The sequence below is a fragment of the Leucoraja erinacea genome, chromosome 38 (assembly GCF_028641065.1).
Source record: "Leucoraja erinacea ecotype New England chromosome 38, Leri_hhj_1, whole genome shotgun sequence".
Lineage (NCBI taxonomy): Eukaryota > Metazoa > Chordata > Chondrichthyes > Rajiformes > Rajidae > Leucoraja > Leucoraja erinaceus.
The window spans coordinates 9254172-9268176 of NC_073414.1; the positions used below are offsets into that span (position 1 = coordinate 9254172).

A 14005-nucleotide genomic window follows, 5' to 3' on the forward strand; every position below is an offset into this window, starting at 1 on the left:
TTACTAATCACAAAGGGACTGGCAGGCCAAGGAAGACCTCCACAGCTGATGACAGAAGAATTCTCTCAATAATAAATAAGAATCCCCAAACACCTGTCCGACAGATCAGAAACCCACTTCAGGAATCAGTTGTGGATTTGTCAATGACTACTATCCGCAGAAGACTTCATGAACAGAAATACAGAGGCTACACTGCAAGATGCAAACCACTGGTTAGCCTCAAAAATAGGATGGCCAGGTTACAGTTTGCCTAGTAATACATAAAAGAGCAACCACAGTTCTGTAAAAACGTCTTGTGGACAGATAAGATGAAGATTAACTTATATCAGACTGATGTCACGAGTATGGAGGAGAGAAGGAACTGCCCGAGATCCAAAGCATACCACCTCATCTGTGAAACATGGTGGTGGGGTATTATGGCCTGACCATGTTTGGCTGCTGAAAGTACTGGCTCACTTATCTTCATTGATGATACAACTGCTGATGGTAGTAGCATAATGAATTCTGAAGTGCATAGACGCATCCTCTCTGCTCAAGTTCAAACAAATGCCTTAAAACTCATTGGCCGGCGGTTCATTCTACAGCAAGACAATGTTCCCAAACACACTGCTAAAGCAACAAAGGAGTTTTTCCAAAGCTAAAAAATTATCAATTCTTGAGTGGTCAAGTCAATCACCCGATTTAGACCCAATTGAGCATGCCTTTTGTATGCTGAAGAGAAAACTGAAAGGGACTTGCCCCCAAAACAAAAATAAGCTACAGATGGGTGCAATGGCCTGGCAGAGCATCACGAGAGAAGACACCCAGCAACTGGTGATGTCCATGACATTTACATGACATTTACATTTACATGACATTGCTGTGTCCCAAACATTATGGTGCCCTGAAATGGGGGGAACTATGTATAAACACTGCTGTAATTTCTACATGGTGAAATCAAAATGTATAAAAATGGTCTTTATTAAAATCTGACAATGTGCACTTTAACCACATGTGATTTTCTTCCATTATAAATCTCAACTTTGTGGAGTGCACAGGCAAATAAATAAATGATGCGTCTTTGTGCCAAACATTATGGAGGGCACTGTACATGTGACAATAAAATATCATTGAATCATCAAAACAATATGTGTAGGAAGGAACTGCAGATGCTGGTTTAAACCGAAGATAGACATTAAAAGCTGGAATAACTCAGCGGGAAAGGCAGCATCTCTGGAGAGAAGAAATGGGTGACTGTTCGGGTTGAGACCCTTCTTCAGACTGAAATTCACGAGAAAGGGAAATGAGATATATATCTCGATTCCCTTTCCCGTGACTTAGTCTGAAGAAGGGTCCCGACATGCTTAACAGGGATATTAGTCTTGTCCCAAATCCCCGCGTAAAGGAAAGAATGCTAAGAGTTAGAACACACTGTATATTGTTGAACCTGTACTAATTGTCATGTTTATGGTCAAATGCTTATTTGAATGTACTTCTCTCAATTATGTTCCCTTGGCTGAGAAAGGAATTGTTCATCTGCAAATCCTGTATTTCAATAACCATATAACCATATAACCATATAACAATTACAGCACGGAAACAGGCCATCTCGGCCCTACAAGTCCATGCCGAACAAATTTTTTTCCCCTTAGTCCCACCTGCCTGCACTCGTACCATAACCCTCCATTCCCTTCTCATCCATATGCCTATCCAATTTATTTTTAAATGATACCTGCCTCCACCACTTCCACTGGGAGCTCATTCCACACCGCCACCACTCTCTGCGTAAAGAAGTTCCCCCTCATATTACCCCTAAACCTCTGTCCCTTAATTCTGAAGTCATGTCCTCTTGTTTGAATCTTCCCTATTCTCAAAGGGAAAAGCTTGTCCACATCAACTCTGTCTATCCCTCTCATCATTTTAAAGACCTCTATCAGGTCCCCCCTTAACCTTCTGCGCTCCAGAGAATAAAGACCTAACTTATTCAACCTATCTCTGTAACTTAGTTGTTGAAACCCAGGCAACATTCTAGCAAATCTCCTCTGTACTCTCTCTATTTTGTTGACATCCTTCCTATAATTTGGCGACCAAAATTGTACACCATACTCCAGATTTGGCCTCACCAATGCCTTGTACAATTTTAACATTACATCCCAGCTTCTATACTCAATGCTCTGATTTATAAAGGCTAGCATACCAAAAGCTTTCTTTACCACCCTATCTATATGAGATTCCACCTTCAAGGAACTATGCACGGTTATACCCAGATCCCTCTGTTCAACTGTATTCTTCAATTCCCTACCATTTACCATGTACGTCCTATTTTGATTTGTCCTGCCAAGGTGTAGCACCTCACATTTATCAGCATTAAACTCCATCTGCCATCTTTCAGCCCATTTTTCCAAATGGCCTAAATCACTCTGTAGACTTTGGAAATCCTCTTCATTATCCACAACACCCCCTATCTTGGTATCATCTGCATACTTACTAATCCAATTTACCACACCTTCATCCAGATCATTGATGTACATGACAAACAACAAAGGACCCAACACAGATCCCTGAGGCACCCCACTAGTCACCTGCCTCCAACCCGATAAACAGCCATCCACCATTACCCTCTGGCTTCTCCCATTCAGCCACTGTTGAATCCATCTTGCTATTCCTGCATTTATACCCAACAGTTGAACCTTCTTAACCAACCTTCCATGAGGAACCTTGTCAAAGGCCTTACTAAAGTCCATATAGACAACATCCACTGCTTTACCCTCGTCAATTTCCCTAGTAACCTCTTCAAAAAATTCAAGAAGATTAGTCAAACATGACCTTCCAGGCACAAATCCATGTTGACTGTTCCTAATCAGACCCTGTTTATCTAGATGCTTATATATATTGTCTCTAAGTATCTTTTCCATTAATTTGCCCACCGCTGAAGTCAAACTAACAGGTCTATAATTGCTAGGTTTACTCTTAGAACCCTTTTTAAACAATGGAACAACATGCGCAGTACGCCAATCCTCGGGGACTATTCCCGTTTCTAATGACATTTGAAATATTTCTGTCATAGCCCCGGCTATTTCTACACTAACTTCCCTCAATGTCCTAGGGAATATCCTGTCAGGACCTGGAGACTTATCCACTTTTATATTTTTCAAAAGTGTCAGTACTTCTTTTACTTTGAACCTCATAGTATCCATAGCTACTCTACTAGTTTCCCTTACCTCACATAATTCAATATCCTTCTCCTTGGTGAATACCGAAGAAAATAAATTGTTCAATATCTCCCCCCATCTCTTTTGGCTCTGCAGATAGCTGTCCACTCTGTCTCTCCAATGGACCAATTTTATCCCTCCTTATCCTTTTGCTATTAATATAGCTGTAGAAACCCTTTGGATTGACTTTCACCTTACTTGCCAAAGCAACCTCATATCTTCTTTTAGCTTTTCTAATTTCTTTCTTAAGATTCTTTTTACATTCCTTATACTCCTCAAGCACCTCATTTACTTCATGCTGCCTATAATTATTGTAGATCTCCCTCTTTTTCCGAACAAGATGTCCAATTTCCCTTGAAAACCAGGGCTCTTTCCACTTTTTACTGTTTCCTTTCAACCGAACAGGAACATAAAGATTCTGTACTCTTAAAATTTCCCCTTTAAATGTCCTCCATTTCTCTTCTACATCTTTCCCATAAAACAAAATGTCCCAGTTCACTCCTTTTAAATCATCTCGCATCGCATCAAAGTTAGCCTTTCTCCAATCAAAAATCTCAACCCTAGGTCCAGTTCTGACCCTCTCCATAGTTATATTGAAACTAATGGTATTGTGATCACTGGACCCGAAGTGCTCCCCAACGCATACCTCCGCCACCTGTCCAGTCTCATTTCCTAACAGGAGGTCCAGCACTGCCCCTCCTCTAGTAGGTACCTCTATGTATTGCTGCAAAAAACTATCCTGCACACATTTTACAAACTCCAACCCATCCAGCCTATTTACAGAATGTGTTTCCCAGTCTATGTGTGGAAAGTTGAAATCTCCCACAATCACTACCTTGTGCTTACTACTAATCTCTGCTATCTCCTTACATATTTGCTCTTCCAGTTCTCGTTCCCCGTTTGGCGGTCTATAATACACCCCTATAAGTGTTGCTACACCTTTCCCACTTCTCAATTCCACCCAAATAGCCTCCCTAGATGAGCCCTCCAATCTATCCTGCCAAAGCACTGCTGTAATATCTTCCCTGACTAGCAATGCAACACCTCCACCTCTTGCCCCTCCAATTCTATCACACCTGAAGCAACGAAATCCTGGAATATTTAGTTTCCAATCACAGCCCTCCTGCAACCACGTTTCACTGATCGCCACAACATCATACTTCCAGGTGTCTATCCAGACTCTAAGCTCATCCACCTTTCTTACAATGCTCCTAGCATTAAAATATGCACATTTAAGAAAACCCCCGTCCCTTATTCTCTGTTTATTTCCTTTTTTTTTTCCTTTCTCCCTCTTGCGTCCGAGTGCTTCCCATTTCTGCTTCCTGCCTCCCATTCTGTCTACTACCTTTCGCTATTTGAGTCCCTCGCCCCAACCATTCTAGTTTAAAGTCTCCCCAGCTGCCTTTGCAAATTTCCCCGCTAGGATATTGGTCCCCCTCGGGTTCAAGTGCAACCCATCCTTTCTGTACAGGTCCCACCTTCCCCAAAAGAAGTCCCAATGATCCAGGAACTTGAATCCCTGCCCTCTGCACCAGTCTTTCAGCCACGCATTTATCCTCCACCTCGCTCCATTCCTACTCTCACTGTCGCGTGGCACAGGCAGTAATCCTGAGATTGTTACCTTTTTGGTCCTTTTTTCTTAACTCTCCTCCCAACTCCCTAAATCCTCCCTTCAGGACCTCTTCCCTTTTTTTTCCTATGTCATTGGTACCTATATGTACCACGACCTCAGGCTCCTCTCCCTCTGATTTAAGGATATCTTGGATGCGTTGAGACACGTCCGAGACCTTGGCACCAGGGAGGCAGACCACCATCCTGGTCTCCCGACTGCGTCCACAGAATCGCCTATCCGACCCCCTAACAATAGAGTCCCCAATTACTATTGCCCTCTTTTTTTCCCTAGCTTTTGGAGCAACAGGGCCGGTCTCTGTGCTGGAGGCCCGTCCGCTGTCACTACCCCCGGGTAGGCTGTCACCCCCATCCGTACTCAAACAGGAGTACTTATTTGCGAGGTGTACCGACATTGGAGTACTCACTCGTTCCTGCCTCTGCCCCTTAACGTGACCCACATGTCTCTCTCCCGTGGTTTTGGAGTGACCACCTCTCTATAACTCCCCTCTATGACCTCCTCACTCTCCCTGATCAGAGCGAGGTCATCGAGCTGCTGCTCCAGGATCCTAATACGGTCCCTTAGGAGCCCCATCTCGCTGCACCTGGTGCAGATGTGGACGTCTGGAGGGCCATCCGACACCATGACCTCCCACATCTGACATCCAGAACAGTATACTGCTCTGACTGTCATTCTCCCGCCTTACCCTGGATCTGATACCAGCATAATACAAAAACACTGCACCTTTACTAAAACACTGCCCCTTTAACCCACTGTACCTTAACTAAAGCACTGCCCCTTTAACCAGAAAGCACAAATGCTAACCCGATGTTGAAATCTCCAGAAAAAAAGGTTCTTAATTTTTTGCCCGATGTCAGGGACTTGTTGAAGTAGCAATGAAACTTTCCTTTGAAACTATCAAATTAATCAGTAAACACACATTGTGTTTTCTTTCAGGAGAATGCCTTGTGCTCTGGGCTGCTATTGATAGATTCCAGGATGCTGCCCTTCTTCTGGTTGAAGGATTAATATTTGAATTTCAAAACCCGGCATATTACCTGATATATTATTATTTTGGTATGTATGGATTCCAAGTCCTGACCTACTATCTACCTCATTGGTGACCGTTGGAATATCCTTAATCGGACTTTGCTGGCTTTACCTTGCACTAAATCGGACTTTGCTGGCCCTACCTTATCATGTATCTATACACTGTAGATGGCTCGATTGTAATCGTGCATTATAGAAACATAGAAAATAGGTGCAGGAGTAGGCCATTCGGCCCTTCAAGCCTACACCGCCATTCAATATGATCATGGCTGATCATCCAACTCAGTATCCTGTACCTGCCTTCTCTCCGTACCCCCTGATCCCTTTAGCCACAAGGAATCTGAATTTAGCCACAAGGGTCACATCTAACTCCCTCTTAAATATAGCCAATGAACTGTGGCCTCAACTACCCTCTGTGGCAGAGAATTCCACAGATTCTCCACTCTCTGTGTGTGAAAAATGTTTTTCTCATCTCGGTCCTAAAAGACTTCCCCCTTATCCTTAAACTGTGACCCCTTGTTCTGGACTTCCCCAACATCGGGAACAATCTTCCTGCATCTAGCCTGTCCACCCCCTTAAGAATTTTGTAAGTTTCTATAAGATCCCCCCTCAATCTTCTAAATTCTAGCGAGTACAAGCCGAGTCTATCCAGTCTTTCTTCATATGAAAGCCCTGCCATCCCAGGAATCAGTTTGGTGAACCTTCTCTGTACTCCCTATATGGCAAGAATGTCTTTCCTCTGATTTGGAGACCAAAACTGTACGCAATACTCCAGGTGTGGTCTCACCAAGACCCTGTACAACAGCAGTAAAAGATGAACAAGGACGTTGTCAGGACTCAGTGGCCTGTTCTGTACTAAGAAGTTGGGAAGGCTAGGTATAATAATATTAATAATAATAATTTATTTTATTTATGGGCGCCTTTCAAGAGTCTCAAGGACAGAATTACTTGGAATGCAGGGGGCTGAGGCAGGAGGCTGAGGGGTTATCTTATAGGGGTGTGTAAAAACACGTAAACATGTCTTTACCCAAAGTAGAGGACATATTTTTAAGGTATGAGCGGTGACTTTTTCATTCAGAGAGTGGTGGGTATATGAAGTGAGCTGCTGGAGGTGATAGTTGAGGCAGGTACTATAACAGCATTTAACCATATAACCATATAACAATTACAGCACGGAAACAGGCCATCTCGGCCCTACAAGTCCATGCCGAACAAATTTTGTTCCCCTTAGTCCCACCTGCCTGCACTCGTACCATAACCCTCCATTCCCTTCTCATCCATATGCCTATCCAATTTATTTTTAAATGATACCAATGAACCTGCCTCCACCACTTCCACTGGGAGTTCATTCCACACCGCCACCACTCTCTGCGTAAAGAAGTTCCCCCTCATATTGCCCCTAAACTTCTGTCCCTTAATTCTGAAGTCATGTCCTCTTGTTTGAATCTTCCCTATTCTCAAAGGGAAAAGCTTGTCCACATCAACTCTGTCTATCCCTCTCATCATTTTAAAGACCTCTATCAGGTCCCCCCTTAACCTTCTGCGCTCCAGAGAATAAAGACCTAACTTATTTAAAAGATGCTTGGACAGGAAAATGAATAGAAAACATTTAGAGGGATATGGATCAAACACAGGCAAGTGGAATAAGCATGGATGGGAGATCTTGGTCAGCCATCTTAATAGATTTTTAAAAACATCTTGATCACTCTTCAAATTAAGTCAACAAATATCAAAGTAAATAAAGCAAGAGATTTCCTTGTTACCCCTTTTAATTAATATTTTTCTTGCTCACATTTGTCCTACAGAATCAAAAAGTTTCAGAATTCATTATCAACTTCCTGAATTTGTTCCTGAAGGTAAGACCTGTAATGTATACTAAGACATTTTTATCACATTTTTATGCATCGTCCTGGTACAGAGAAAAATATACTCTCGTGAAAATTTGTAGCTCTCTATGAGATTAAGATTGCAATAGAATTGGTAGCGGTCTTGAGAAGGCTCGATTTGAGCAGTGGACAAGGTAGACAAAAATGCTGGAGAAGCTCAGCAGGTGAGGCAGCATCTATGGAGAGAACCAAGGGTCTCAACCCAAAACGTCGCCCATTCCTTCCCTCCATAGATGCTGCCTCACCCACTGAGTTTCTCCAGCATTTTTGTCTAACTTCGATTTTTCCAGCATCTGCAGTTCTTTCTTAAACATGTAATGTAAACACTGCCCTGTCCGTTATCGGTTCTGACCTCCCCACCATCGAGGGGATCTATCGCAGCCGCTCCCTCAAAAAGGCTGCCAACAGCATCAAGGACCCACACCATCCTGGCCACACACACATCTCTCCGCTGCCTTCAGATAGAAGGTACAGGAGCCTGAAATCTGCAACATCCAGGTTCAGGAACAGCTACTTCCCCACCACCATCAGACTATTAAACACTTCAAAGAAACTCTGATCTATAGCAGCCTATTGCACTTTATCTGTTTATTTATGTGCGTATATATATATTCAATGGTATATGGACACACTGATCAGTTCTGTACTTATGCCTACAATATTTTGTTGTGTTGCAGCAAGCAAGGGTTTCATTGTCCTATCTGGGACACATGACAATAAAATCTCTTGACTTGATTTGACTTGTATACTATATTCATTTACAGCGGTATTTATTTATAAAGTGCTAACATTTGTCTTAATTAACATGACATTAACAAAACTTAAGCTTTTGTTTTTATACATTGCCTGTGTCTAACCTACAAGGTTAATTCATTATCAGCTGACCCATTCCACTTAGTGAAATTACACTATTCATTCTGGCATTTTAAAACCCAAATATGGGATAGGGTCTGATTTCATTGTACATCATATAAAAATTCAGGTTCATGAGTAAATTCTTGCTACCTGTTTCTTTATGTACAAGGATATCGTACCATATTTTACGCTATTTTACGGGTTCTGATACTATGACCTCAACCAATTCTTTCATATGTGCAGTCATGTAAGTTATGTTTAAATCACAAGATTACATTTCCAGTCAAACGTCTTATGATTTGTTCCGCAAACATGAGACATGTAACTGATGCAGACATAAAAGAGACATATTAATGGTCAGAGTAAATTTTGAGAATATCTGTATGGCATTTTTATGCGTCGTCCTGGTACAGAGAAAAATATACTCTCGTGAAATTTTGTAGCTCTCAATGAGATTAAGATTGCAATAGAGCTGGTAGCGGTTTTGAGAAGGCTCGATGTGAGCAGTGAAGCGCCGTGGGAAGGGAAATGTAAAAGATTCAGAACCGCCTTATTGAAACAATTTATTTTCTTAGTCCTAAATGGGCATCCTAAAGCTCTAAAGAAGAATGGCTTTAAAGTATATGGGTCAGGAAGTCACGTTACAACTTTATAGCTCTGGTTAAGGGCCCGTCCTACTTGGACGACCTAATCCATGGGTTTTGAAGATCCTAGATGAGTTGAAAAAAAATGTCAAGGTCGCGTTGACTCGTCCAAGTAAAAGACCTCCTACAACTATGTCTACGACCTCCTACGACCCCCTCCTTGACCTCAGTCTTCCACACCTAAGACCAACTATGACAGGCTATGAGTGGAAAATGATCACATGATAAAATAATGTCATGGTTGCAATTTTTTCTCGGGCCAGTTACGGACCTACAACTATCTACGACTACCTACAACTATCTACGACTATCTACGACTAGCATCACGACTTACCTACGACCTACCTACGAGTAAAAAGTATCAATTTTTTCCATGCCGACATTTTTTTTTACTCGTGGACATTTTTTATCAGGCTGGAAAAAATGCCGCGACCTACTTGAGGCCACGAGTACACGGAGACCACTCACGAGCATGAGGAAGAGTTGTGGGTAGAGGAGAATAACTTAACTTGGCATCATTGTTGGTATGGACCTGTGTGGTCGTGTTCCATGTAATGCTCTATTACAAGTGCAGAGTCTTATTGTTGTGTTATTGATGCTGGAAAATCGAAGGCAGACAAAAATGCTGGAGAAACTCAGCGGGTGAGGCAGCATTTATGGAGCGAAGGAAATAGGCAACGTTTTGGGTCGAGACCCTTCTTCAGGCTTATTTTTAAGATCTGAATATAATCCTTGTGATTGAGGCAGTGCAGCGTAGGTTCACGAGATTGATCCCTGGGATGGCAGGACTGTCATATGAGGAAAGATTGAAAAGACGAGGCTTGTATTCACTGGAGTTTAGAAGGATAAGGGGGATCTTATAGAAACATATAACATTATAAATGGACTGGACAAGCTAGATGCAGGAAAAATGTTCCCAATGTTGGGCGAGTCCAGAACCAGGGGCCACAGTCTTAGAATAAAGGGGAGGCCATTTAAGACTGAGGTGAGAAAAAACTTTTTCTCCCAGAGATGTGTGAATTTATGGAATTCCCTGCCACAGAGGGCAGTGGAGGCCAAATCACTGGATGGATTTAAGAGAGAGTTAGATGGAGCTCTAGCAGCTAGTGGAGTCAAGGGATATGGGAGAAGGCAGGCACGGGTTATTGATTGGGGCCAATCAGCCTTGATCACAATGAATGGCAGTGCTGGCTCGAAGGGCCGAATGGCCTCCTCCTGCACCTATTTTCTATGTTTCTATAATTATGGTGTTGTCAGGAAAGAATGTAATTTAGGTGACTGAGGCTTATATCCTGAACTGATATTTGTTTCATTTCCCTTCTCATCCAACCCCCATCTTTTTATAGAGAAGCAAGAATTTGTTTTACTTCTTGGGACTGAAGACCTGTCTGAAGTGCCAACTATACCAATGGGCATTATGCTTAGCCACGTGAATTCAATGGCCTACATATGGGGAAATTTTTTATTCAGCAGGTAATAAATGTGTCCTTATCTGTTGTATTCAGTTCATTCACTGAGGCATTAAATTACACATTAATAAACTGCAAAGTATACTGGATGCCAAAATAGAGTTATACGCTCAATGTTAATGCCAAGACGATACAACTGTTGTATTGGAAGCCACAGAGCTTGGAATTTGTTTCTTCATCTTGGAAGATTGATATTGTCTGTACCTTCTGTGCTCCATCCCACTAGTCCATTACTTTTCATTTAGGTGTTAGAAACATAGAAAATAGCTGCAGGAGGAGGTCATTCGGCCCTTCGAGCCAGCACCGCCATTCATTTTGATCATGGCTGATCGTCCCCAATCAATAACCCTTGCTTGCCTTCTCCCCATATCCCTTGATTCCACTAGCCCCTGGAGCTATATATAACTTTTTTAACTGCTTGATTGTTTAAAGAAAAAAGTAACTTATATGGAGAAACTAAAGACTGCAGTTCTGGTCACCCTTTTACATTGGGTAATTATTATTATTATAATAATATTATCATTGTGCAGCACATTGGCACAATGGTAGTTGCTGCCTCACAGCGCCAGGGACCTGGGTTCGATCCCGACTACAGGTGCTGTCTGCACGGAGTTTGTATGTTCTCCCCGTGACCAGCGTGGGTTTTCTCCGGGACCTCCGGTTTCCTCCCACACTCCAAAGACGTACAGGTTAATTGGCTTTGGTAAAATGAATTGTAAATTGCCCCTAGTGTGCAGGACGGTGTTAGTGTGCCGGGATCGCTGGTCGGAGCGGACTCGGGGGGCCGTCGGGCCAGTTTCTGCACTGTATCTCTAAACTAAACTAGAAATGCTGGAATCTGGAGCAGGTAAAGAACTGCTGCAGGAAATCTGCAGTCACGCAGCATCTGTGAAAGAAAATGCACAGTGGGAATCATGGGGCAAAGAGCTGGCAAGTGATACATGGATCCAGGTGAGGTTGATTTGCAGATGATCTCAGGTAGGGGATGGATGAGTGGAGATGGCCACAAGGGTTTGGAGGTCACCTCAACACTGCAGTAGCTAGACAGCAACTGTCAGATGCCTACCTCTGGACCATTACCCCATCAACGATCATTGGGTCACTATCTCATCACGTCAGGAGATCTTTCCAAATCCTCCATCTTCTAACCGTATAGACCCACAACCCCCGTACCTCTCATTTACAAGATACATTTATTTGTCACATGTACCAATTAGTACAGTGAAATGTGTGGTCGCCATACAGCCATACGAATAATAAAGAGCACAGGACACGATAGTCTCCACACAGACATCCCCACACAGCGGGATCAAAGTTTCCCACTGTGAGGGAAGCCTCCAAAATTCAGTTGTCCTTCCATGGCCGGGGGGTGTCCCGAACCCCACACTGTCGCCGCTATGGGTGGCCTGATGGAGGACATCCTCAGTGGCTTGGACATCTGAATCGACCACCTCCCACCGGAGTCCGCGGCTCCGGAAGTCCACAGGCGGAGATTCAACACTGGCGGCCCTCGGCAAAATATCCTAGCCAAGATTCACAAATAGGGGTGCCTGGTAGACCCACTGTTCCGACTTATTCTTGCTCCACTGAATGTATCACCTCCCTTGTCCAGTCCCTTCCCACTTTTATCAAGGACATTTTGCATGGTCTCCACTATTTTAATAATTTCTAGTTCCTCAACTAGTATTTACTAGTCCCATCACACAGATTCCCCTCAGGAAGGTTATAGGTCTCTCCATTTCTTTCTAGGAATATAGATCTACAGTAATTAACTCCCATCTCATAAAGCCCCTGTCCCACTGTACGAGGTCATTCAAAGGTTCTCCTGAGTTTTCCCCTGATTACAACTCGGGGAATGTCCGTAGTAGGACCGTCGGAGTTCGTGGATGTCTCGTAGCAGCTCGTAATGCTAACGGTCGGTACTCGGGAAATCCGGTAAACTCGTGACGTTTTTTCAACACTGTGAAAAATCTCCACGAGTAAACAAATACTCGTGATGAAAGAAATGGTCACTTTATCACTTCATTCTCTTGACACTGATCTCTGGTAGTCTGAAGAAGGGTCTCGACCTAAAATGTCACCCATCCCTTCCCTCCAGAGATGCTTCCTGTCCCGTTGTGTTACTCCAGCTGTCTGTTTTCTGGTAATATATCAGTTTGGCTCAGCCACCAAGCACGACATCTGGAGGCTGCAGCGAATCGTCCGATCAGCTGAGAAGGTTATTGGGTACAACCTTCATTGATGAAGTGCACACTGCAAGGGCCAGGAAGCGAGCGGGCAAGATCATCTCTGACCCCTCTCACCCTGGCCACAAACCCTTTGAATCACTTCCCTCTGGAAGGCAACTCCGGACTGTCAAAGCTGCCACAACCAGACATAAAAACAGTTTTTATCCACGAGTAGTTGCTCTACTCAACAGCTAAAAATATGCAGCTGCCCTTTGATCTGGTATTTTGTTGGTTCACATGCTTGGTCAATGGTGTTTTATCATTAATGTTTTATTATTATTGATGTTTAGTGTTTTCTGAGTCATTCGTAACTGTCACTGTATGTCATGTTGTTACTTGTGGGCGGAGCACCAAGGCAAATTCCTTGTAGGTGAATACTTGGCCAATAAACTTACTTATCTTCTGCACCACACTAGTGAAAATAGCCCTCGGAAAGGATAATAACACTATCAATAACCACTGGAATGTAGGTTGTGCCATTTACAGGCTGCCTAGATCTCTGTTGGAGAGACAATGTGACACGCTGCCTGCCTTTATTTTCTGATGATACATTGTGTAGTTACAGTGGGTTGACTCAGAATGAACACACAATGCCTTTTGAAACAGAACAGAATAAATTGCTGACAAACCAAACCTTTGAAATGTTGTTCTAGTTACAATCATGGGACCACATGGTTCGCTATTCCAGGAGTACCACCTCATTCTCTCATCCGCTATTTCACCCATTCGTGGAATGGAGATTTTATCTTTATGACTGACCTTGACGAAGTAAGTGATTATTTAACGATGATGATCAGTTTAATTTTTAAAAAATATATATATTTTTTTTAATTAGAAGCATATACATATAATAGCAAAACACCATTTGTTTACCAATTACATACATACAAAGCATCTATTTTTTATTTTAAAATTTTGAAAGATAGAGCTGCAGAGAAAGAAAGAAATAAGAGAAAAAAAACCTATAAACTAAGAGAGAGGGAAGGGTAAAAACAAAGGAAATTATTAATAACACGGTTTTGGAGATAGGTCTGTAGGTTATAAAGTGTAATTATTCATCCAGTCCTGAACTC

At 42.7% G+C, this 14005-nt stretch overlaps 1 protein-coding gene across 1 annotated transcript in view; it reads left to right on the forward strand.

Annotated features, from left to right (window-relative positions):
- LOC129714265 (cation channel sperm-associated auxiliary subunit gamma-like) overlaps nt 1–14005 on the forward strand; it is a 68643-nt gene that overhangs the window by 51418 nt on the left and 3220 nt on the right. Inside the window, exons 10-13 of the mRNA XM_055663814.1 lie at nt 5758–5877; nt 7656–7706; nt 10582–10708; nt 13586–13700. Coding sequence (XP_055519789.1) covers nt 5758–5877; nt 7656–7706; nt 10582–10708; nt 13586–13700 — 413 coding nt within the window. The remainder of the gene's footprint in view (nt 1–5757; nt 5878–7655; nt 7707–10581; nt 10709–13585; nt 13701–14005) is intronic.